This window comes from Hermetia illucens, chromosome 5, assembly GCF_905115235.1.
Source record: "Hermetia illucens chromosome 5, iHerIll2.2.curated.20191125, whole genome shotgun sequence".
Classification (NCBI taxonomy): domain Eukaryota; kingdom Metazoa; phylum Arthropoda; class Insecta; order Diptera; family Stratiomyidae; genus Hermetia; species Hermetia illucens.
In genome coordinates, this window is record NC_051853.1 from 33,708,216 (window position 1) to 33,733,227 (window position 25,012).

A 25,012-nucleotide genomic window follows, 5' to 3' on the forward strand; every position below is an offset into this window, starting at 1 on the left:
AAGTGTCAATCCCATCACAATCCTCTTGTCTCCAAAGCCATGCAGATCGAGATCGTTGAAGATAAACCTCTGCGGGCTCATCTGTCTTATCCCTCCAATCACAGAACCGTCTTTTCGTCTTTTCCGACTCCCAATTTTTTAAACCTACCGATCATTAGCGCCCCTCCTAGCTTTTTATTCCCATCCCTCTCCTGCACGTCGCACATCCTACCCCATTCACATCCTACCCCATTCCCATCCTCGGTCACACTCGTCCCAGGGCATAGGTGAGGCAGGGTCTGAAGAGTTGCCTCTGCCCTGGTAAAAAACCGTAGCCGTTTTCGTCCCTCTTTTAATTTTGGAAACTTGGGTGTTAAACCTAAAAAGAGGAGTCCGCGGAACCTTCAAGAGTGGAAGCAAGTTGCTCTCCATTTGGTCCAGTCCAACATCAAGTCGATGTGGACTTAGGACTCCATAATCCCTTAAAATAAAAAAAAAAGAAAACGAAAGTAGAGGCTGTGGCAATGTCCTTGGCTCCACAAAGCAGGGAAGAGAAGACTTCTTTTATTTCAGCTCATAAGTATCTATGTTGTTGTATCTTTCTTGAACGAGAAGATTATTGAGAATAGGACGAGTATCGATTTGGTTCCCATGTGTATTCTTTTCAATAACTGAAAATTTCACAGACATGCCTAGTATGTATACATGAAGCTATAAATGAATAAATTTCAAAGGAAATAACCCAGAAATGAAATAATTGGCGTGAAAAGTTGTATCTTTAATCCACTGCTGTGAGCTCAAAAAATCGTGTAATCAATAGAAGATGATTTTTGCAATCCCCAGAAAACGTTTCCCATCATCAAAGCCTCTGTGGATCGGAAACTTAGTGTTTGGACCGTTTACATCGTAATGATCGATGAGTCCATTGATCGATGAATTGATTTCTAATAATGAATTCCCAACAAACAATCCGATTTTCCTTAATTCAAACATCCATAAACAGATTGATGACTTACTAAGTGCTTCTAAATATCCAATCGTGGTTGGCGGAACGAATTACTACATCGAGAGTCTTCTATGGGATATACTTGTCAGCCCACCGACTTCAGTAACTTCATCAGCGTCTTCCAAAATGGTCAAAGATTCGTTGAAAAGTAGAAGTGGTAGTAGCTCCCCGGAGATGATGCAACGTGAAGATGATCGCGATGGAGATTCATCGACGCCTTCGGATGAGGTACGTATCTGATGTATAAATATAGGTAACGATGCTTACCGAGTAGTGTTGCTGTTTAATGACTGCCATAAATGATTTTATTGAGCAAAAATAATGGGATATTTGCAATAAAATAAGTGAAATTGCTGCTGGCATTCCATCTCAAAATTCCACGCTCTACGTCGATTCTCTGGGAAATGACCCGGGGCTAGTGTTTTGGGATCCGTATATGTACAACCAGTAACGAAAGTTCAAACTATGCTATCAGAGTCAAAGAATAATTACACTAAGAAATAGCTTGAAGTACTTGATAAATCTAGAAATTTGCATCTCCCACTAGCATCCATCCAAAATGGCAGCACTACTACGTACCTGTATTCGCCCATCCACCTGGTTTACTAACATTTTTTACCTTTTCCACGTTTTTATTTATTCATTCATTTTTTTGCGTTTCTTCCAGATCAGTGATCTTGAACTTGAGACTATGTCACCCAAAGAACTCCACGATCGTTTGAGGCAAGTTGATCCCATCTCGGCCGGTCGTTTACATCCCAACAACAAAAGGAAAATATTGCGGTAAGTGCCATTTAAAGTCAAACGCAAATAAATAATTTAGTGACTTAAGACCTAGGTGCCGATGACAACGGAGATGAATTATTGTTTGTTGACATTCGTCTTGTTGGGGATTTCTGGAAAACGTACTTAACTGGGATTGTGGGATGGCCATGGAACAAAGCTCTCGGCGTGGAGGCTGTTGCTTTCATTAGACATTGCGCGGAGAAAAGTGAAAGTGTACCTACCTTAATGCATGCATGCAAATGACTATTTTCAGTTAGCTCTCATTCAATGGTTCCTTCGGATTTTAAAAATGTTTAAATGAATGAAGTCACGGTTTTCGAATTTATGCTCTTCGAATATATTTCCATCGGATGAACGGAATCACACTGGTACGAACAACCTTGTTTTTTCCCCGATATTAGGCTTTTTGTAGCTTTTTGAAGCGCATGCTTCGATTTCAAGTGCACTATGAAAACCACGTTGGTGGTATCACAATTATAATTAAGGATTTAAAGTCCCCTTTTTTAAAAAAAAATGTTCATACCTTCCTACCTAGCCTGGGAAAGCTGACTTTTCAAATCCAAAGAACTTCAGGCAAATTAGGTTAACATAATTTTCGTTGAAATGTCGGGAGAGACTGGTTGATCGTCATATTCGCGAGAAGGCGCTAAGGTCGCACTCCCTAGATGAAAACCAACATGCCTACCAACGTGGAAAATCCTGTGAGTCTGCTCTTCATTCTTTGGTTTCAAAGATTGACGACGTTCGTGGACGTTGAAGGGGCTTTTGATTATGCGCCTTTCCAAAAGCTCTGTAATGACACCAGAGTGCATGGTGTTGACGAAACTCTCATAAAATGGATCTACGCTATGCTAACGCAGAGATTGCTGTGTGCTGAAGTGGGTGTTGATCGCTACCTAACAACGGAAGCAACGAAAGGCTGCCCTCAAGGAGGTGTGCTACCGCCACTTCTGTGAAGTATGCTGATCAACTCAGTAATATGCAAACTGCAAAATCTGGTTGGTTGATATCTCTGAATGTGGTGTATTATAGAAATACACAACGCGCCTTTGATTTAATTGCCACTTCGTATCTCAGGCATGCACTTTCAGTAAATCCAAATAGAACCGCTATGGTATTATTTACAAAAAGGAGGAAACTGAATAGTCTTTGCCTTCCAGAGACGAGGGGTACAACCTTTCAACTCTGTGTGAAATATCTGGGAGTTATTACAGACAAGAAGCTTTTTTGGAACAAACATCTAGAGATGAAAACGATGAAGACGAAACGATCTCTCATAGCTTATGGGCTGTGTAGAGGGACCTTTTCCTCGACGTGGGGACTTAGGAATCAGATAGTAATGTGGATATATGTTGATATCATTAGGCCGATGTTCGCTTATGCATCCGTGGTGTGGTAGGTTAAGATGAAACTAGCCACACTGCAAAGAATTGTGTGTATCATCAGTGCCATGAGCACCACATCCGGCGCAGCTCTGAATGCATTACGCAGTTTGCAGCCCTTGGATTCTTTATTCAGAGCACTGCAATGAGAGCAGCTCATAGACTAATTGGAAGATTCATTTGGAGAACTAAATCTCCCATACATCTGTTTGGTACAAGATATGATGTTATTTTCAAACGAAGAGAAAACAGGGACGAACCAGAAGAATGCGTATCAGGATATACTGACGTCTTCTACACCGATGGCTCAAAAACAGAAAATGGTTTTGGAGCAGGAGTCTACCTCTCGAATAAAACCAAGAAGTGGTTTGGGAATGCATTTCCGCACACAGTGTTGGACCCCCGATACGGTACGTCGTCGGTCTACCAACTAAACACCTCCCCATCGTCAGAGAGAGTCTACTTCTGATAAACTTTTCGAGCACTTTTCCAGCAGTATCAAGCATACATAGTGGCCGGTATGAAGACGGAAACTCGGGGACCCCTTTCCCTTTGTGGATCAGCGCAAACTTCGCCACATTCCGACGAACAGAGAAAGTGCCCTGCAAGCGTTGAATGCGCCGGGCAGTAGGTCTGGCGGGTGTTGGAATATCAGTTTGTATACCGATGCTGAAATACCATCGGGTCCTGGTGCCTTCTTGCTTTCCATAGAGAGATGCTGCTGCTTTTTCGAACTTTTTTATAGAGAAAAGTGGACAGTCCTGTGCCTCTCCGCGCCGACGTCATCATCCCATACGGGATGTGCAGGGAATAGTGCTCCGCCAATGCGGTCCATCTGCTCGGCCTTAAGTGAACGGGGTTTCCGCAGAGCCCTAATTTTTCGGGTTACCAGTTTGTAACTGAGTTCCCACGGGTCCCCATTCATCACTTCGAAGGCAATGTATTGCTAGTGACTTGCCGAGAAGTCTTCTAGAACTTGCCACCCGTTCACCAACGACACCAGTGATTCCGACGCGAAGGTTACGTCTGGAATGCTTCCCTCGCAGCGAGTGAGTACTAAATCAGCTTTGATCTCCACAGCGAACTGCGTTAGCAACTCGTGAGCGGTTGCACTCCGGTGCATATTAATTTGTAGGATGCGAATCATGTTGACCGCGTCCTATTTTTCCAATTCAGCTCTCAAAACTAGACACCGCCCCGGACCTGCAGTGTGCACAACGTTCTCATCAGTCGTCCCACGGTCCCTGCATAGGAGGCAGCTTCCCTTTTCATTGTAGATGTTCGCTTTATGGCCTGCCTGACCGCATTTACGGCATGTTGCCCTTCTGTCAAGTCCCCGACAGGTTGCAGATGTGTAGCCATAATTCAAACATCTGTAACATTTGGTTGGGGCGGCCTGGATTCGTATTCTCTACACTACCCAAACAATTCTTATTTTCCTGCTGTTTAGAAGCTTCCTCGCGGATTGCTCGGCAACTTCCACCACAAGCGAGTTTTTGGCCTCGGAAGTTCGCAGAGGTGATACTAATCCTGACATTGGTCATCTCCGGGTATTCGCATTTGATGGCCTCTTCTATTTCGTTCTTTTCTGTGAGGTAGTCAAAGATTGGGATTTCCAGAGAACATGTGGGTTCCAGGCTGGAAACCAAAGCTTTTTCTCCTAGAAGCCCCTTTGCTGCTTTACAGAACGTAACTTTATTTAGGACCACTGGCGGTCTAGTCCTCCTTCGTCTCCCCGCCTTTTCTTTTAGTGCTCCGTCCTTCGTGTCCGCCTTAATTTTAGGCAGAGGTTTTTCTCATGGCGCGACGTGTTGCTGTCTCTTCTTTCTCTTTTTCTTCTTCTTTTTGCTGCCCTTAGGGCTGCGGGGTCCGGACCGTCATAGGACCACCACCGCTTCAGTTTCCCCTTAACCGCAGATGTCCCAATCGCTTCTCTCTCCTCAACTTTTTGATAACCCGGGGGTTGTGATTTGCGCACCTCAAACCCGAAGACAATGTTTTGCCAGAAGCTGATTTGCCCGGATGCTGTTTTTTGCCCAAAAATGATGCTTGAATAAGAGTAACACTTTAGCCTCAGCAGATGGCATCGATTGGAGCGCTGACAGAAGGGGCTTGCTTCGGCTCGACCGTTAAGGACTGGGTCCCAGTTGGATTGGACCCCAGTGTAATAAGCGAAAAATCTGGTTCATAATCGATGAACTCAGAGTTGTCTCCTCACTCAGAATTGGATCATTCTGATCGAAATTTAATTTTGATTTTATTTTTTTTTTAGTTTTATCATAGCTGGCTGCCATGGCCTTTGTTTCGCTAGTGAAAGAAAATCAACCTCAGCAAAGCCTCTTTTTGCCGCAGCAAGGCTAGTTAAAATTTGGGTGGTTTAGTACTTTATGACTATGCAACCCTCGGCAGGGTAGTCACACCCTGGTTTGGGGTATTGATTACCGCTTAGGTTTCATCTGTGATTTACTAGAGGATCTTGTTTACTGAGATTCTTACCTACGAGATGGTAGGTTATCGTCGAGGGAGAACTTCAGTTGAAAGGGTAGAGACGTTGTCTACCTTCCTAGAAATGCTGAGAGATGTAAACTATTTTTAGATTTAAGATTTGATGGCTGTTTGTTATTTTCTGTGTATTAGAAAGGTCTAAAATATAAATGAACTCGTCTGTACAATACGTATGCACCTTTGGTTGAAATTTGGGAATTAATCGTTGCAGTTTGAAGAGCTGTTGAACTGGAAGAATTTATACCTTCGTTATTGTTTAAGTGACGACCCCTAGGGCTTATGTATTTAATTTTTGAATCCATCAGTTCTGAACGAGGAAGCTTATGATTATTGAAATTATTTCATGAAAACACATCAATTATGATCTTGACGACATCACGGTTCCTCCGCCTTTGATCAGTTTCCAAGCAATTTAGCCCTTAGCGTGCGGCCGAGGTAATTAGCGCTTAGAGCGCATAATAACATGCAATAAGTTGCACTCACCATATTTGTTGGAAGAACGCCTCTTGTGCGACCCCTTCCTTCACAAAAAACGAAATCGTGCACGATTACAATGCATCGCAATTCATGAAAAATTAAGTAATCATCATCGTCCTGTAGCCGGCCAACTGCAGATTCTTATGTTCCAGTGGTCTTGGTCATATCTAAATGGTAAATGTTAACTTTGAAACCATAACATCAACAGTGCGACCAGCAGCGCCCCTAATCACTTGAAGTGCAATTACAACAATCGGTTAAAAACTAATTAAGGCCCCTATGGTTTCGAGGGCGATGCGCTAAAGGAGAACTATTCCATGCGGAAATTTCATGTGGTGGTTGAATGTGCTTAGGGTCCAAGTATATGCAAGTGTAATCGCGGTGCCCCTATGGAGGAAGAAAGGTTCAGTGCTGGAAGATGCTCGTCAACAGTTTGAAGCCAAAAGAATGAATCGGAAATCTCTCTCCCTTTTTTTTGCCACCTTTCACTGTTTCAATATTATGCAGGACTTGAAGGATTTTTCGAATCAAGCCTTGAGAAATTTCCTAACCACCCTCGATTACAAACACTACGGAGAACATTTATTCTGAATCCACATTTCAATGCCCTGCTAGCTGCTTCTTCCGATGGCTGAGCACATATTGATCTCCCGCTTTTGTCTGAATTTTCATCGGAAAATACGAAACTATTCTTTTTATCGCTGACTCTACAGTGGGAGTCCCTCCCAAGAAGTCATGCAATCGGAAAGTGCACTCACAGTTCTATCGTGTACATGTCATCGGGAGAATTAACCACTTAATTAAAATTGATTGATTACACGGCATAGGGCCCTTCCATTCTGCTTCCTTCTGCTTGAATATTTAAGTGCAATAAATCCATTTTGCCGGTGTGACTTCACCGGCGGTTATTATCAATTCCGATAGAGTACGAGTAACCGCGGCCCCATAGGGAACCTTATTTTCTTGTATTTTTGCACATAGTTTTCGCTTCCCTCATGCATTTGGAAACTTCTGTGCACAAAGTTCAATTCCCTATAATGCATCATTTCCTCTCGTGCCGACATTTCTTGCTTCAGTGCTTTCCCCCGGCATGAAAACCACAAAGCTGAAGTTGAATGGAAGGTTACTTACTAGTATTTTGCCAACTACTTGCCGGCCGGCTTTCGTCAGGGCCAAGACTCGGTCTTGAGCTACTTAAGAAACATTATCACGTTTCGCGCTATCTCTGTCTGTCTTTCGCTTGGAAAATTAATTGTATTTGACGACTAATGATTAATTCAAGCTCCGTAATGAATGCATAAATTTAGTAGTGAGAATCTGCAAGTATTTGTCCAGAGTTCTCTCCAGTGCTTCTGGCTCGTTTAGGAGCGTTTAACGCTTTACGGGAAGCAGGAGGCTGCCACCAAGTCCTCAGGCACTCATCAAAGATATGTGTCGTGTTGCAGGTTACCTTGGAAGGTAGTTTTCAAATCCCGACCCTGCTTCCTTACTGTGCAACTGGAAATGACCCCAAACAGTCAACCGTGATGGCTCGGACGAAATACTTCTTTCTGCTAGTGTACTTCCGATCGAAGATAAGAACATAATCGCTTTGTATCTTATTGCATACGAATAGCACTGGGCAAACGTGTATACCCTGCGGTATACCACGATAAACGGCTGAGGAACTAACTTCCTCTGCGAGTTCATTTCGATGTTTTGGCCTCTCTTGGGCAGGAAAGCGAAAACCGGAATTGTGTCTTGTCTCGCTTTCACGTGTCTTCATTCATTATTCCTTGGCTTGATTCGGAAGTGCCAAGACGGCGGTGATGAATAAATTCAGAATTTAGCGTATCATAAGTGCTCCAAGTCTGCGGTATTTACTCGACACTTCATACGTACTACGAATCTGGGTGGTGGGTGGCGCACGCATTTTATGCTATGACGCTATCTTAGAGAAATTTCGCTCGCTAGGAAACACGATCCCCAACGGATCTTTGCCGCTTGACTAGTCTCCGTCTAAGTGTATTCAACTCCATTAAAATTTATAATGTGCTCTCAATCATTTCCACCGATTTATTCGCCACCTACTCCCGCTTCGCCATGCAGCATTCATCTCGCGTAAGAATTTCTGTGGCCGACGCATGATGGTTGCAGTTATTTTCAGTGGCCCATTTTTAATGAACAGAAATAAACTTGGCAAGTGATCCTATGAGAGTCGGCGCGACACAAGGAACTTATGACGATGGCCATGATGACAAAATGGATAATGCATGTGAAGGAAAGTTTTCCGTGGATGCATTCTGACAGACTTAAGTGACACGCAGATCTGGCTGGGTCTTTATTATTCTGTCCGCACTAATTGGTATTTCCTCATTTTCCAATATTGGATCTGCTGAAATGCAGGCGTTATTTTTCCTGTTTAACCAATTACAGGCCGGTGGTTATATCACTGCAGCATCCGAAAAGTTCATGTGGCCACTCCGAGAAGCCCAATTACCGCTTTGGTGCGCTGTTTTGATGCCACAATCTCCGAAGACCGTGACTGTTGTTATGGGAGCAGGGAGGCAGAGTCTAGCCGGCTCGGATCTTCAGAGCCAGCCCGTAGTAATCACGAAAGAAAGCAGCTCTCCCACCCTGCAGCTAGAAATCTTTCTGAGGTTCCCAAAGAATGGTTTGCCAGTGTCCGTAGCCTGACTCTAGCTACAGCTAGGTAATCGCAGAGAAAATGCATGAGGGTTTCCCTTCCTTTTCCGCAGTTTCGGCAATGCGAATTGTAGGGTATGGCGAGCTTAGCAGCATGGTCCCCTATGGGCCAGTGCCCTGTACAGACCGCCATAATCTTGAATGCAGTTGCACGCGTTTGGCACAGGAGCTCTCGTGATCGGGTTATGTTATAAGCGGGCCAAATTCTCCTTGACTTGACACAGCTCGTAGAGTAGACTCGGCCCCAGGCAGCCGCTAGCCGAACACCGACTATATTCGCCGAAGAGCTGCCAAGAGTAGAGCCAAGCCTGGTCAATCCATCAACCCGTTCATTTTCCTTTATGTTCCTATGCCCGGGAACCCAGAGGAGAGTGACCTTGAGCGTGCCGCCCAGACGGTTCAACGCGTTTCTGCACTGGCCCTACAGCCTGGAAGATGTTGTCGCTGGGTACAGGGCTTTGATGGCCGTTTGGCTGTCGGTCAGAGTGGCTATGTTACGCTTGAGGCTCGAATGTGGCTCCAGCCATTGACAGACTTTCAATATCGCCAGTACTTCCGCCTGGAATTCGCTGGCAAAACCTGGGAGACCATATGACTTGGATACACTATGTGTATTTGAGAAAACTCCCGCGCCGACTCCACAGGCCATCTTTGATCCGTCGGTAAAGAATACTTCCACTTTGCCCTGGTTGGAAAGTCTACAGCAAAGTTTCTCGTGAAGTTCAGCTTGCGTGTGGCATAGTCCGTGGGGGATACCCAGATTTCCCGAGGTACTTCGTCTAGGATGTTGCTGCCCCAAAGCGTATGCGTCGCATCCTATCAACAGGTTGGCTTTCTTTGTTACTAAGGTCAGATGTTGTAGTTCTTCCGGCGGAGCTGACCGGTCGTGAGCCATGCAAGCCGAGGAAATATACACGTTCTCTGCCTCAATCTGACCCGTTGGTCCAGCTTGACCATGACTAGGCCGCTGGAACTCAGGTCCGGACACAGAAAAGCGTGCAGATTCTTGTTCGCGAAAAGACATGCTCTAGGTCTATCCTGATCAGCGTCTCCAATGCTGCGGAATAAATTAAAATATTTGCTTTGGAGCCCTTTGTTGGTTCGGTCATCTCCGACCCAGGGAGGAAGAGAAAGAGAAGTAGATTAGCCGAGGCGTACTTCGAATGCTGCAGATTTATCTGGATTACCCTCAGCAAGATCTGCTTGCCTGGTGGGTTCGTCAATCCCCGTCGGACTGTCGATCGTCATCTCCTTCAACAGCTCGTTGGCCGCGTCGATTGGATCTAGGTCGTCGTCCGGTTTTGCGGAACGGAACACTTCTACCTTTGCATTCCTGACTCCGAATCAGACTTTATAGTCGGCCTTTTTCAATGCCTCCAGGTACTTGTTTATACAGAGTAGTAAAGGTAAAGAAATTATGAAGATATTAGTTTTGTGATAAGTAATGTTATGTAATATCCATGCCGATGTGATAGCACATCGTAAGGCATCACTAAATATCACCGAGTATTACTATAATATATCGATCAATGTATCACGTCGTTCTTTCTAGCACAAATAGAGGCGGCGGTTGCCGAGCGATTCCTGCGAATCTGTTAGTGCTATGACGTCATGTTCTTTTCGATGATTTTGGGCCGGAAAGGTGATTTCGAACTTTTGTGGATCCCTAACCTTTAACTATGGGAATTCCTTGTTGACAGGCAGTGCCGAGCAAAAGTATAGGAAGAAAACACATAGCTTTTGGTGATTAGCAATGTTAAGTAATTTTAATGCCGCTGTGATATCTCGTCTTAAAGCATCACAGAGTAATTTTGCAATGTGTTTCATACATTACATCGCTTTTTTGTACAGAAGTGTATTACATAAATTCAGGAGGATGCTCGTCCGCAAGAATCATTACTCCGTGTTACTTGCATGTGAAAATATCTTATACATGGAAATCTTATGCTTTTTTTCTTTTCATAGATGAAAGAAAGTTCATTTCCGTTCATTACCAACTTGACACTGCCGGACATTTTAGGCTACGAATGTGGTAAAGGCAAAAAATACCACTCTAATGATAAGTAATATTTAGTAATATCAGCTGATGAGTGTAATATGTGAGGATGATGTTATATATCATGTCCTTTTTCAAAAAGTGTTGTGATGTCACATCCCTAGCTAAGGTGATGTTTCGCGCATGTTTATATGCAGGCGGTGACATACACCATTTGACATACGGAATCCTATCGGGTTTGAGTTTTATCAACAAAAAGAATAAGAGATTGGTTCAAAGGTTCATTTGCGCATAACTAAGCTGACAATATGGGGGAGTTTGCAAAATGGAAATGGGGTGCGGATTAGGATTATCAGGAAGGAATTAGCGAACTGCTTTATCACTAGGGTACTAGTGCTTCGGTGCTTATTGGTTGGTTGGGAATTAAATCCATTTGAGGCACAGATTAATGAACCGGCAGTAGGAGTTCTTGAAATCTGTTAAGGCTGGTGGATGGCTCGATCTGATAAATCGTATGTGTTGGATTAGTTTGTTGTAGTCAATCTCGGCTGGTGTATTTTTGACCAACGGAAATGTATTTGGATTGAGATTGACTAACTAGTAATTAGGTAATGATGTAGGCAGAAGTTCTTTACATTTTCAAGATAGGAGGGCCCCCACCGGTTTCGTCTACGTGATTAGCCAGCAGTGTAAAGTTATGTTAAAGTCCAACCAACTCTCTGGGGTTTAATTTCTGTCAAATCGTATGATATCATAGAAAACTGTATATTTCGGGCTAGGCGAGAGGGACAGGGGGAAAAGAGATTCCCCTGAGTATGGATTTTTACGGGTACCCGGAATAGAAATTTCAAAAGAAAGGATAATATTAGGGTTCGCAATTTTTACCTTACAGCGGTCCTGCATATCTGAATTATACCCTCTAATTTTCTGCTAGTAAATTTCGAACGTTGTTTATGTATTGGAGGTTAACAAATTCTTTTGGTTGCACTTTCCTTGTGTTATCACTCAGGGAAGATTCAATCCTATTAGATTGCTTGATTCAATGAAAGTATGTAGCATTTTCCATCACATAATCTTCAAGGTGATATCACTCAGAACATGACTGCGTTCCTCGTGTCTTTTTGTAATCAGACTTGAAACTAATCTTAGTGCAGCTCATAATAATGATAAAATTTGTAAAATGGGTACTTGTAGTTTCCCTTTCTTGCACCCAAAGACGAAAGTCTAGTAGGAGGTATGCAAAGAGTAAATGTACGTTCCCATTTTATATCCAAACCTTATGTAATTTGTGTAAATCCATGCCTACGTGACAAAAGTCCGGGATCGTCCGTAGTGTCTCCAGTTTCATCACAAAAATAAATTTTCCACTTTTAAAAAAATCTCCCCAACTTCTAAGGTATTTCAATTTAGTTCTGCGTTGTATGTTTTCCACTGAAAACGCATAACAATGTTGTCGTCTTAATACCTCTGCATGCAGTTCCAACTGTCAAGCAAAATTTAGTACTCGGTTGCCCAGCTCCCAAAGTATTTTTTAACTAAACTTAACGCCAAAACATCTTGTAAATTCATAGAATGCAAAGCAGATTCGTGTTAACCCTATAGTGCTCAGTATTTCGACAGTGAAGTCCTCATCTGCACTGAGAGAGTGATGATGAGCTTTGAGGTGCATCTAACTGGCATTACAGGTGCCGAGTTATAAAGACTCTTTGTAAAGACGGAAGTTAACTGGTATAAGACAAATTGGCGATTGCAATCTGCAGGTGCATTACTTCCGCGTGGATGCCAGAGTATCTATGAGAATCAAATCTATTCCCAAGGCAGCCTACGGCCAATACACCTTAATTACACGCTACTGTCACATTCTTAGCATCACTTATAAAACATTTTCATTTTCCCCAATAAAACCAAACGGAGCTTGGAAAATCTCCCTGTTTTTCTATAAATACACCGACAACATTTAAGGCAATTAAGTCACCGGAAAATTACACACTTGGCGCGTGGAAAATTTTATAATAGAAGTAAAATATTGGCTGGAAAACTGGGATAGGAAGCGGTGAGATGATTATGTCGTTTGTTTGAAGCGATCATCAAGGCGGCACGATGTACAAACGGGAGAGGTGTCAGGCTAAAATTAAGATGCTCCACGGAAGATTTGAAAATTAGTCACACACTGTATCAGAAAGAAACCCATTTCAGTCTGATGAAATGCATTCCCGGGATGAACTGGGCGTCGGTTTCGAAAAGTTTCGTGTATTGTTTGTGATATTTTGACTTTCTGTAAAATTGGTTTCGCCTGCTAGTGACATGATGGCGTAATAGGATCAGGCGTCCCACGATGAGAATATGGACAGAGGGAAGTGTGGTCGTTCATGAGTGACATCTTGTTATGGCTTCAACGACGAATGCATGTATTTGCCATGATATAGTAATAAAGGCTGTGAGCCCCGGTGCGATAACCTAAATGCGGTAAGTCAAATCAAGGAGTACCTCATGTTTGGAAAAAGATCCAATGAACCCTGGGAAATATAGACTGACGGCACCAGCAAATCGTCCTCAGTTTTGTCCTTATATTTCTACTTCGACACGCAAAACAGCTAAGTTTTCATATATATAGGTACATTGGAATAGTCTTCCGCATTGATGACTAGAAGTGACGAGAAACTAGGAACTCCTTGGGATAAAGTAACTACTACGAAGCGAAGTCAATAGAGAGACAAGTTTTTGATTGTCTTCAGTGTTTTGTGTACGGAGGCAGAGAGGTGACCTGAAACGATAACCTAAAGTGAGAAGCTTGCCGTTATTGATCTGAAGAGCTGAGCTATCAAATCACACCAAAATTTATATACCAAAAAAAGTACTTGTGCACGAATTCCAATCTCCAAGATCGCCGCCAACATTTCTCTCTCTCTGATTTTCTACGTTCATTCGTCAACAGGCTTTTTATTCTTATCCGTCTACCACTCCAAAATTTTGGGCAATTTGACCGGAGTGTGCGTGGGTACTCACCAGAGGTTATCTGGTACCATGGGGACCGAGATAGCTCCCTGAGTTCATATGTCTCAGGAGAATTCCTGGTGCATCCGTTACGGAAACATCGTGGACAGAAACCTTCGGGGCTCAACTTGGGTGCCGTACTCCTAGTACGGTAGAGACTTGTACTCAATATAGAACGGTACCATTGTTGTTTATCACAGCGAGACGCTGACTCTAATTACAAAATCAATCCGTGACTTAAGAAGAGTTAGACCTAAACATCAGGAACTCACGTTAAATCACCCGGACGGTAACTGTCCGCCTACTTATTAACCTTCCATTATCCACCTGAGAATCGTTGTTACTTGCTTGTATGTCAGTTCGTACACCCAGCCGGCCTTAGTAGCACATCAACAATGTCAACAAATAAAAGATGTAATTTTTTTCTAATAATTGTGGACGTAGGAATCTTGAAAAGATAAATTTGGATAATCTGTATTCAAGAAGGAAGGAGTCATAAAAGATGTTACGCTATGGGAAACAAATAGGGCCAAAGTAAGCCAATTTAAAGGCAGAGATTGTCTGCAGATCATCAAAGGGTCGAAATATCGTGTCTGGTCTCAGCAACAATAGCATTTAAATTGCAGAATACCCCGGCCTAAATTGTTTGCAAAAAAAAACTTACCTCGAAAATTTACCATAAGTGTGCAAAACTTACGCCTGCGCATAATTCATGGGAGTCTACAACTTTGAGACCGTTGATAATTTTCCTATCTAGGGTCGAAAATCACAGTCGACACCTACGACGATGAAATCCGTACACGGTTGTTTGCAGCCAACAGAGCCTGTTTCAGCTTACAAAACTGTTTCGTTTTAAATGCCTCACCATGAGGTCAAAGCTCTTACTGTACGATTCCATAGCCGAAACATAACGACGAAATCGATGAGCGATACCATGACCGTCTGATTGTGGATTAAATTCGGCTCCACAGGTTACGGTGGGCAGGTCACCTAATCCGTATGGAAGAGGATGATCCAGCCCGAAAAGTCTATAAGGGCAATATCTATGGTAGAAAAAAAAAAGACGAGGCAGACCCTGTAGGTCAGGACGCCAGACAGCTTTTAGGGATATCTAATTGTGGACCTCGTCGCAAGACCGGGATATCTGGAGTTCCTTATTAAGGCAAACCTAGACCGGATACCTGGTCCTCTGAAAACTCTCAGATATCATGATAATAGTTGTCTGGCCTGAGTTTTTTTCATAATACATCGGGGAGTGAATTGGAATTCGTTTTGAACATACCATACAGTTGCCCGTGACATTTTACTTCGACCCCAAGGAAGTTAAAAAAATTATTGATTGTCCAGGTTAGATCCACAAACATCCAGTCTTGTCGGTTCAGTAAACGCGTCTTCCAGTTGGACAGTTCCAAAAGGCAGCTGCTTTTCGAGTCAATTAATTCCTGCCGCGTTTCCCATAGTGTACATGCGTTCCCATGTTTGTCGAGGTTGGCCTATAGAGAAATATACTGATCGACAATTTGGACGTTTTAATCCTTTTAGAGTTAAGTTTTGTCTAAATTGCATTTTGGATGTGGCTTGAACTAGAATTTGGTTTTTGATTCTTGCTTTTCAATCTATCTTCCTTTGCTGATGAATCTAAGTCCAAAAACGTCTTTCACATCGATTGATATAGTCTTGTTGATATATTCCAGTGCCAATTTGACTGCATGAGGCAGAGCCATCCCCTTGTTTCAACCTTTAATTTATTTCAAAACTTTCCATAAGTTCATTTTAGGTTTTGGGTTGGTACTCCTTGTAGGTCATTGTGGTTTTCGGTGTTTGTATAAATTTCTTGATCAAGATGTGATGCACGGCAATGTTGAACTCCCAAAAGGTAGTCAGCTTGCAGTAGTTGATCAATAAGATCATTTCCGATTGTTGCTGGAAAACAAAACAAGTCGAGAAACCAGAAGCTGGACGCTTCACGTATGAAAAGTTTTGTTGATGTGGTAATAACATTCCATCTCGTGGGAGGGGGTAAGTAATTTGCACGAGAAAGGGATAATTTTGACCTACTATAACTTTGTTAATAATTGGTCGAATTTCCATCAAACTTTGAGTAATGATGTCTCTTATTAAAGTCTAGCTTATTGCAATTTTATGGAACTAGGATGAACTCAAGGAAGAGTAAATTTTCAAAATACAATAATATGCTATTATTAACTTTATTGTAACAGAAGAGGTCTAGATAGCTTGAGGAGTTTCTGAGAACGAATCTTTAAAATAATTAGCAGACCCATTCACTCCGCTCGTTTGCAGCCAATGTCAAAACTAATATCGGCTTCACAAAGTACTCATCGAGACCTTTCATTTGATCACATTCGGTGGAAATGAACTCTACACGACCCTTTTGTATGTATAGGGACGCCTCTCAAACTCAACATAGAGCAATGTTGCTCACTGCATGCAATGGAATTCACAGTTCCAACCTTTCCACAAAAGGAGCCGTCTCTGAGGAAATGAGGCAGACAGTTGGACGGACAGAGAGACAGGCTGGAAACCGATTTTAATAAGGTTTTATTTTCAACAAAACCTATCTGGGTATCTGGGTTCCTTCAAACTATATCCTCCGAGCAGACTCTCAGTAAGAGCTCCCCCGTCCAATTCATTCCGAACGGGCACGAATTACAATATGAGCGAACATTGTTAAATCCTTATTACAAGTTGACAAGAGCGATGTCATCACTAAACAACTAGGCGTTTGCAACATGATCGACTATAGTCAGATCATTGCCCCTAACACCGTGCACCAACATCGCCTCCATGTTTCCTTGTTCCTTGAAGAATGCTGCCTAGTATGTCTTCGTTTCAATGTCATAGTCATACTGACATTTTAAGTCTTAGTTTGCACTAACTTCACTCAAAGGAAGCGCCTTTGATATATTATAACTTTGTTAAAAATAATAGGATTTCCACCAAACTTTCCAGGATTATATTTGATATCGTTGCAATACAATTACATACTCAATCCCTCAAAAATATAGCAATATAATATTATTGACTTTTTGAGCTGTTATCACTGTAGGGCGTGATACTTTATTCAGGGACTAAAATAGTTTGGCTGGTTAGTTAACTTCTGAGAATGAATCTTTGAAATAAGTTGCCATTTTCTAACTTTTCCACGCCTCCACTCTGCGATTGATACCAAGACGGAAAGTACTAATCATCGTCATCGAAAAGTAATAATCCAGGTCTTTAATTTGATACTGACTATTGACTATATTCGGAGAAAAAAATATCTCTTTTTTGCCTGTGGCCTCTCCTTAAACGGTGTCACTTATTACATGCGAGAGGATTCATTGCTGCTACTTCTCTACCAGATTTCGTATCAATAGGAAATTCTGAGAAAAGACAGACAGACAGACACCTTAGAAAGAATTCTGGCTGAAGGACTATGCTAGGATTACGCAGCTAAAAAGTGCGTATGTTACAGGATTGCGCCCTTTTTAAGGTTTTATGTAAACACAAAACCTTATTAAAATCGGTTTACTGTCTGTCTGTCTGTTCGTCACACGCAATTTTCTCAGAGACGGTTATAGCGATTGACACCAAATTTGGTAGAAAGGTGGGAACTGTGAACGCTCACGCATACAGTGAATTACATCCTTTTATGTCGAATTTAAGGGGGTTCCCCATACATGCAAAAGGGGGGTGTAAAATTTTTTTTCATCAAATATAGTCATGTGGGATATCAAATTAAAGGTCTCGATTAGTACTTTTCAAAGCCGATCTTAGTTTTGACATTCGTTGGAAGGGCGGGGAGCGCGGGGGTTGAAAGTGATCACTTCTTTAAGGGGGCCATTCTCAGAAACTACCAAACCGAAAAATCTGAAAAAAATCAGGAGGCTGCCACTATATGGTGCCTGGGCTCCGAAATACCTTCCATGCCGATATATGTTTAAATAAAGTTAATAATAGTATATTACTACAATTTTTGTAATTGTTTAGAAACCCCCCTTAAGTTCATCCTAGTACCATGAAATTTTGCAGTGATATAGGCTATAATATAGAGCATGATCTTACCAGTTTGGTGGATATGGCACTATTACTAACAAAGTTATAATACCTCCAATTTGTTGCTTCTTTGAAACTTGAAGGCTATGAATGTCAATATCACCCAAAAGTGGATATTCTCATATAATATATGGATATATTACGTTCTCGTTCTAAGAAATACACAAAACCTTTCGTACCTGAAGCGTCCAGCTTCCGGTTTCCCGACTTGTTTGGATTTCCAACGACCGATGTGCCGAACTTTGAACTGCATACGAGGATGGGATCAGAATGCTTGCAATATATGTACGTATGTATGTATGGCTTTATAAACATGTACCGCTAGATTGGAAGAAAGTTTGCAGAGGTGGATTTTTAAGGTTTGCAAAACGACACCGTATGTAAATCGATTTAATCTCAAACGGACTTTTCTCGAAACGGCTACACGGATTCAAATGAAATTTGATGGACATATGGGAACTGTGAAAACCCACGAATAAAGCGAGCGACGTAAATTTACGAGGAGTGTGAAGGGGGGCTTCCAACACATACAAACGGGGATGCAATTTTTTTTCTCCGAATATAATTATGTGTGGTATGAATGAATGGTCTCGGTCTCGGTTGATGGTTTTCGAAACTGACAAAATTTTGGCGTAAATGGCAAAATGTGCGAGTAGGGAGTCAAAATGTACACACTTAAAGCGAGATAGGATTCATTTTCAGAAACTGTCCAACCCATAAATCTGAAAAAAAGACAGGGTGATACGCTTATATGAAATCTAACCTTGAAAATATGTCCCGTTCCGATATCTGCTCAAATAAACTTACTAACACTAATACCAAGTTTTTGAAATTGACTGAAAATCCCTCTTAAGTTCATCCTAGGGGTGTTAAATTATGCAACAGCATAGAGGACAATATCGCTCATAATGCTGCCAGTTCAATAAATATTAATAACAAAGTTACAGCATATCAAACTTATTAATTTCGCGTGAATAAATGGCATTTCAAGCCATTCAAATAAGATTCTGACGTCATAGTTACCAAGAATAATTGACAATCGAGTGAAATATTAACGCTCCATTTATGAAAAATTTGCTTCTCGGCAGCCCTTCAATGTCTGTCTGTTTGTCTGCCCATCTATCATTTATACCCGATCTACTTGGAAACAGTTGAACCGATTGTCACGAAATTTGGTGAGAAGGTGTAGTCTACCTTTACATATAACAAATGGCGCCATTTTCTGTGTTTTCTGTGTTTAATTATACATACGGAAGGGGGACGCAACATTTTTTTCATTGAGTATGATGTGTGGGGTATCAAATAAGAGGGGTAAATTAGTACTTTTCCAAAGTTCATTTTTAATACTAAGGGCCAGTCTCGTTCTTAGAATCTATCGAACTGAAAAATCTGGAAAAAAATCCAGTGGTGTATCTATATTAAATCTCTGCCTCAAAATACATCCCGATACGATATCTGCCCAAATACAATTATTAACAGCACATTACCATATTCAAGAAATTTTTGCGGAGACCCCCCATAAGTTCATACTAGAAATACAAAATTTGGCACCAGTATAAGTGATAAAATAGGACATTATTCCCAAAAGTTTGAATATTTGTCCGTTCAGGATGAGGATAATATCTGTCTTTAATATGCAAGTATATCTTGGAGTTTGAAAATATATGATAGCTTGTGCTAATCTTCGAACTAACTAAGCTTATTCTTTATAATAATCGTTGGTGCAACAATCCATATCCATCCACTCAGCTATCCGGACCCAAGCTATTTCTTTACAAACCACTTACAAGGTCCTTTGTATGCTGCGGAGTGAGAGGTACCTGCTCAATGACAGCCATGGAAAAATGGAGCGCATTCGAACGTCTCATCTTTCGTCACTGTATCGGTTTTTCCTACAATTGGAAGACAAAAAGTGCAGTTGCATCGCAAAACTGGACCGTCAAGATATTTTCGAATCTGACAGACATTCTTCGAGAAAAGCGAGAATGATCCAAACATATTTGAAATTTATTCTTACCAACAAGGGAGTACAACCCGATAGATCGTATTACTAACAGCTTGTCAAATTGTGAGCACTAATATAAGCACAATTCTTTCCCTTTTTGACACTCCTTGGCTGGTAAGAATACATAGAAATTAAGCACAGTAAATTTTATTAACGTAAATGATAGTATTAGGTTGTGATGTTTGTAAATTAGTTTTACATAGCTTAAAGTATATAATATAAAAACTTCAATCTTTAAAAAATATCATTTATTTTCAAAATAAAGTTCTTATGACCGAAATTATAGAGAAGGTCGGGTAAGTCAAACAGTTGTAACAGTCGCCCATTGAAATAAAATTAAACTAATTAGAATGAACTGAGCTAAATACAAATGACCCTGTTTAAAAATAACACAAGTGGAAAGTAAAATTAAAATCAAATTAAATGCCCAAGATATTTTTCCAGCATCTTTTTCACTGAGAATTTCGATTTTGTGACTTTTCAGTTGGCATTCTACTACTTTATCAAAAATCTTATCAGGCGCCAATAATCCATCTGTAGCTGTTGTGGCATAGTTTATCGCCCTATTAAGGTTTTGTGTCAAGCAAAGTGTTATGAAAATCGGTTTACTACCTGTATGTTCTTCATCGGTCACATGCGGTTTATTTGTTGAGCCATGAACTCATTCAGTGGTTTATATCATTTAAAGTTGGGTTTAATTAAGACACTCATGAAGGAGGGGGGCGGGGGTGTGTGTGTGAATTTGCCCAAAGTTTAATCATAGTCTGTGGGTTATCATATGAAAGGTGGTGGTATTTTTGCTAGCATGGCTTAGTTCTTCTGCAATGGTAAGAGCTATTTACCGGTAGCTATAACTTTAAAGCAAGCAAAGTACCCATTCCCTGGGCTTCAAGGTATTACGCACATCCACATTTTCTCAAATAAAGTTAACACTGCCTTTTGGAAAAAAACAAAAAATCTTTTTTTTTAGTTCATCCTAGAATTGTAAAATAAAATAAATAACATAGCCAAAACCAGGGCACAATATTGAGAAATTTGGTGGGAATTTCACTATTATGAACAAAATTACGGAAGCAGTTTATTTTTCATAAGTTCATCACATTAAAGTGTATGGTGTGACATATTTAATGCATATATACTGCAAGCTGCGTACAAATGGGTCGGAACGAGGACGAAAATTTCGGATGATCCTTTGGCCGCATTTGTCCTTTCCACGTCATATATAAGACTCACGTTATAAGCAGCATGGGGGATTGGAGCGAGCGAAACGTTAAGTAGGAAAAGCAGAAAAATTCGGAATTCTTCACTACCAAAGGTGAAAGAATCATCGAGTAAGGGTCACTTCCTCCTGGGTCTTATTTCCTCCATCATGGCCTCCGGGTTTCGAGCTTTTTGACTCCACGGGGCGTTTACCCCTTATATTTTACTCCCTGTTTATTTAACTTTATTGCTGTTGCGCACTTAATTCGCTTACAACCGGCAACGTTGCGTAAATTATTCCTTCATTTCATCCTTTAGGGTAGTAGTAACAGAGAAGAGGTTCAGAGGTCATGAAGAATTGGCTTTTATTTCCTCTATTGGCTACTACTACATCGGTAAATAGGTTGCGACAACATGGTTAACCAAAGGGGTCATAAAAGACAGTTCAAACATAATATAAACCTTGATAGGGAAACAAAAAGGCCTATGCTAGGATTCTGCACCTAAAGCACTAGATCACCGAACTAGGCCCGTGGAGAATTTTTGCATTTAAGTTTCCTTGTGAGGTCCTGCGATAGAAATCGTAGCTTATACTCCTACAATGAATATTTTATGTGTATTCACATTTTGGGAGCTACTTACTTCCTTCTTGAGGACTATGACTACTGTGGCCTGTGACCACTGGCCGAATGTCAAACTATATGTGGCCAGAAACAGTTGGTCTTGCTATGTTCTGGAGACTTAATGTACCCGCAGATAGTACGTATACCTCTGGCTTCGAGATATTTTTCTATATATAGATGAAAGCCCTTGGAGACATCTCCAGCAACTTGACATGCAACCCATCTCCCAAATTTGCAACTGAAATATTGACAGCCTTTCTGCTTAATGTTAAGATAATACAGTACTAACTTCAAGGCCATAGAACCTTCCCGACAATTAAAATTATTTACCCATCCAAGATCCCAAAGAAAAACGTATTTAATATGCGCAAATAGATATTCATGTGAATATCATCGATAATCGAATAAGTCAACATATAAGCAAAAGGTGACTGTGAACATTTGAGTACACGAGAAACCTGCTCTTTAAATATTAACTTTTTTTTACACTTTTAACACTAAAAGAATGTGGATGTTGGGAACGGAAACCATTCCTGGTATTCAAGCCGAAGGTCAATGGGTCGATTCGTTTCCGAGAAATGTGGGACTGTTCGAGGAAAGTGCGTCTGTTTCCATTACGCTCTTTATAATTAACGTCAATTGGTCTGAATGCAATAATTGGGTTACCTGAATTTCAATTAGTTTGCAAAGTGGAACATATATAACTATGTATGCCTTTCTTGTTCTGTTTGAAAAAAACTTACATATCAATACGAGAAAACTTCAATCCCTGGTCTATGACTCTATCGCGAAACTTAAATATTTTCGAAAACTTTTGTGTGAACATTTTTTGGGTCACAGATCAATAAACTCTGCATTGATGTGGCTGCGAAATCGTAACTCAGATGGCTAGACTAGCGCGAATTTTTAACGCGTTTGCAAGGCATATCCAGTAAAAAGGATTGAATTAACAACCTGACAAAAAACGCCTGTCGCGTTGTTGTTGAACGAATGATATAAAAAAGCAAAAAGTCTGTTATATCTAAATAAGCAACTAAAAGCTATCATTCAAACTGACAATCGGACACTCCTTGGACCAGCTCGGAATCTACTTTAATATTCATCTGGAACAGAATCTTGATTGAATTGACGATGACCGTCCGATGCTTTTAGATGAGTTCGCAAATTTCGATATCTAAATTGTACTTTTCCGTATTGTCGGCTATCTAACGTAATAAATCTGTATCATGGACATTTAGCTGAGCCCAAGAGATCTTTTGAGAGATCTCTTTTGGGCTAAACTTGACCAGAACCGAAAAGTACATTGTAGCGACAATGGCAGTGATATCGATAAATCATTGGGCAAATTGCCGTAAGGTGTTTATTGTCATATGATTTGTTTGAGCAGGGTGCTCATGAAGCTGTGGTAATGAACTGCAAAGCGTATATTTCAATGTAGTAATAAACCGTATTTTTAGGAGTCCAGCTAATTCTTTTGTTTGAATCTTCTAGGTTAGTTAGGCCTTGGTACTTCACAAAATTCAACTGTTGCCTACACAAAAGTTACATTTCTCGTTTTACTAGCCAAATTTTGTTTACAGGAGTCCTTTTTGCTACCAGGAGGACGCTGATCAACAAGAAGACGGGACCATATATTATAGCAGACCAATCGCGAAATAGAGAGAATAGCATGCATGCAATTCCTTCACATGAGAAGTGTATGGCACTGAGTCTGTAATCATCCTAATGTTGTAGATAGCCAAGGGAGGGGGAGGGCAAAACTATCTCACAAACAGAAAAAGGGGCGGAAGTTGATCGTCCAAGTCCAAGAGTGGCGCGATCAAAGAGGAGAGATGCGCGGTTGATTACATCCTCATTCGTTGTTTCTTGTAGCTCAGATCTCGATGAAGCATCGCCTGTGGGTTCCCCTCCTTATCTCGCGACTTTCCGCTCATACATGTGAAGATGCCGCTTGTGGCAGAATAAGAGAATAAAATAAGCAGAAATCAGATAATCGTTTCTTTTTTTGTCCGTATCTCCAGTGCCGTCCCCACGTTCTCGAGGAGGGCGATCAAACCCGAGTCTGGAAGGGACTCATCTGAAGGGGCTCTGCCACGAAGCCTCACCGGAAGTTATCTGGTACCATGGGAACCGGGATGGTCCTCTGAGAGCATATGTTCCAGGAAAATTCCTGGAGGATGTATTCTCGCCCCGGTTATTTGCGGTTGGCCTCCTTATGGGAGTTTCATGGTGGTTGTGGTCATGCTTACAACACGGGCAGAACTCCTCGGAGCTTAAGCGTGGAGTTGCGCTGTACAACTCGGGTGTCGTACCTCTTAGTTGCGGCAGAGGTAGATAGGCCTTGCATCTACTGATATGAATCCTGAGCCTTCACTCAGTATAAACCAGTACCGTTGTGCCAGTGGTGGCGGGGCTCTGATTGTGGTCTCCAAATCAATCCGTGTCCGAAGAGGACCGTGGGATTATGCCTACACGGCAAGTACTCACGTTACACGCCCTGGACTTTCATGTCCACATCCCCATCCTCATATCAGGATACATCACTGGGGATGGCCGGATCCAGTACCTTGCTTTAAGCGTTGTTGTATGTCCAACGCAAAGAAGGGAAAATGAAGAAGAAATAAGCAGGTTCATTTCGGCCGGTTACAACATCTATGCTCATTAGGAGCCTTCGTAAACTATTTTAGAAATTCCGGACCCTGATATTTTTATCTCTTTAGAATTCGGGTATCAAAATATGCAGAATTAGGATTGGAAGAAGACAAATGATTGTCATTATTGCGTCGATTTCGCTCTCGAACTTCTATGAATTCGAAATTTAGGTTTACCGGATGAAGGGTTATAACATTAGTACACCTCTTATGTCGCTCCTTATTCTTGGTAGAGCCCTCTAGCTCTACTCTTCCAAATTCTTTTACGTATCTGGCGGTGCGTCCTCACTCCAATGACGCCGCTGTTGTTTCGTCGGATGTGATTTTCAACTTTGATTTAGTAATTTTCATATGAACACGGACTATACGGAAAGGTGTGTCCCGTTTTGCTATAAATAAGCAGTTGGAGACTTCTTTACTTGATATTAAGACCTCCGAATTTCTCTTTGAACACTAAACTACTCCACCGATTGAAGTTCTTCTACTCAGTCTAATGGCCTCCTAATTGGCCGATGGTGGACTCAACATCTTTAGTGTCTGCTGCTTTCACGGCCTACAGAAAATTACCGTCTTCTCTTGATTCGCCCTCATATATAAAGGTCACATTCTTTCCTTACTATCCTGCACCATTTACATCTGGGGCGATCCACTCTTCGGATATCCTGAA

General features: G+C 41.4%; 1 protein-coding gene across 1 annotated transcript in view; it reads left to right on the forward strand.

The window, feature by feature from the left end:
* Positions 1–25,012, forward strand: part of LOC119658005 (tRNA dimethylallyltransferase) — a 280,134-nt gene that overhangs the window by 65,433 nt on the left and 189,689 nt on the right. The window contains exons 3-4 of the mRNA XM_038065226.1: positions 983–1,213; positions 1,653–1,768. Coding sequence (XP_037921154.1) covers positions 983–1,213; positions 1,653–1,768 — 347 coding nt within the window. The remainder of the gene's footprint in view (positions 1–982; positions 1,214–1,652; positions 1,769–25,012) is intronic.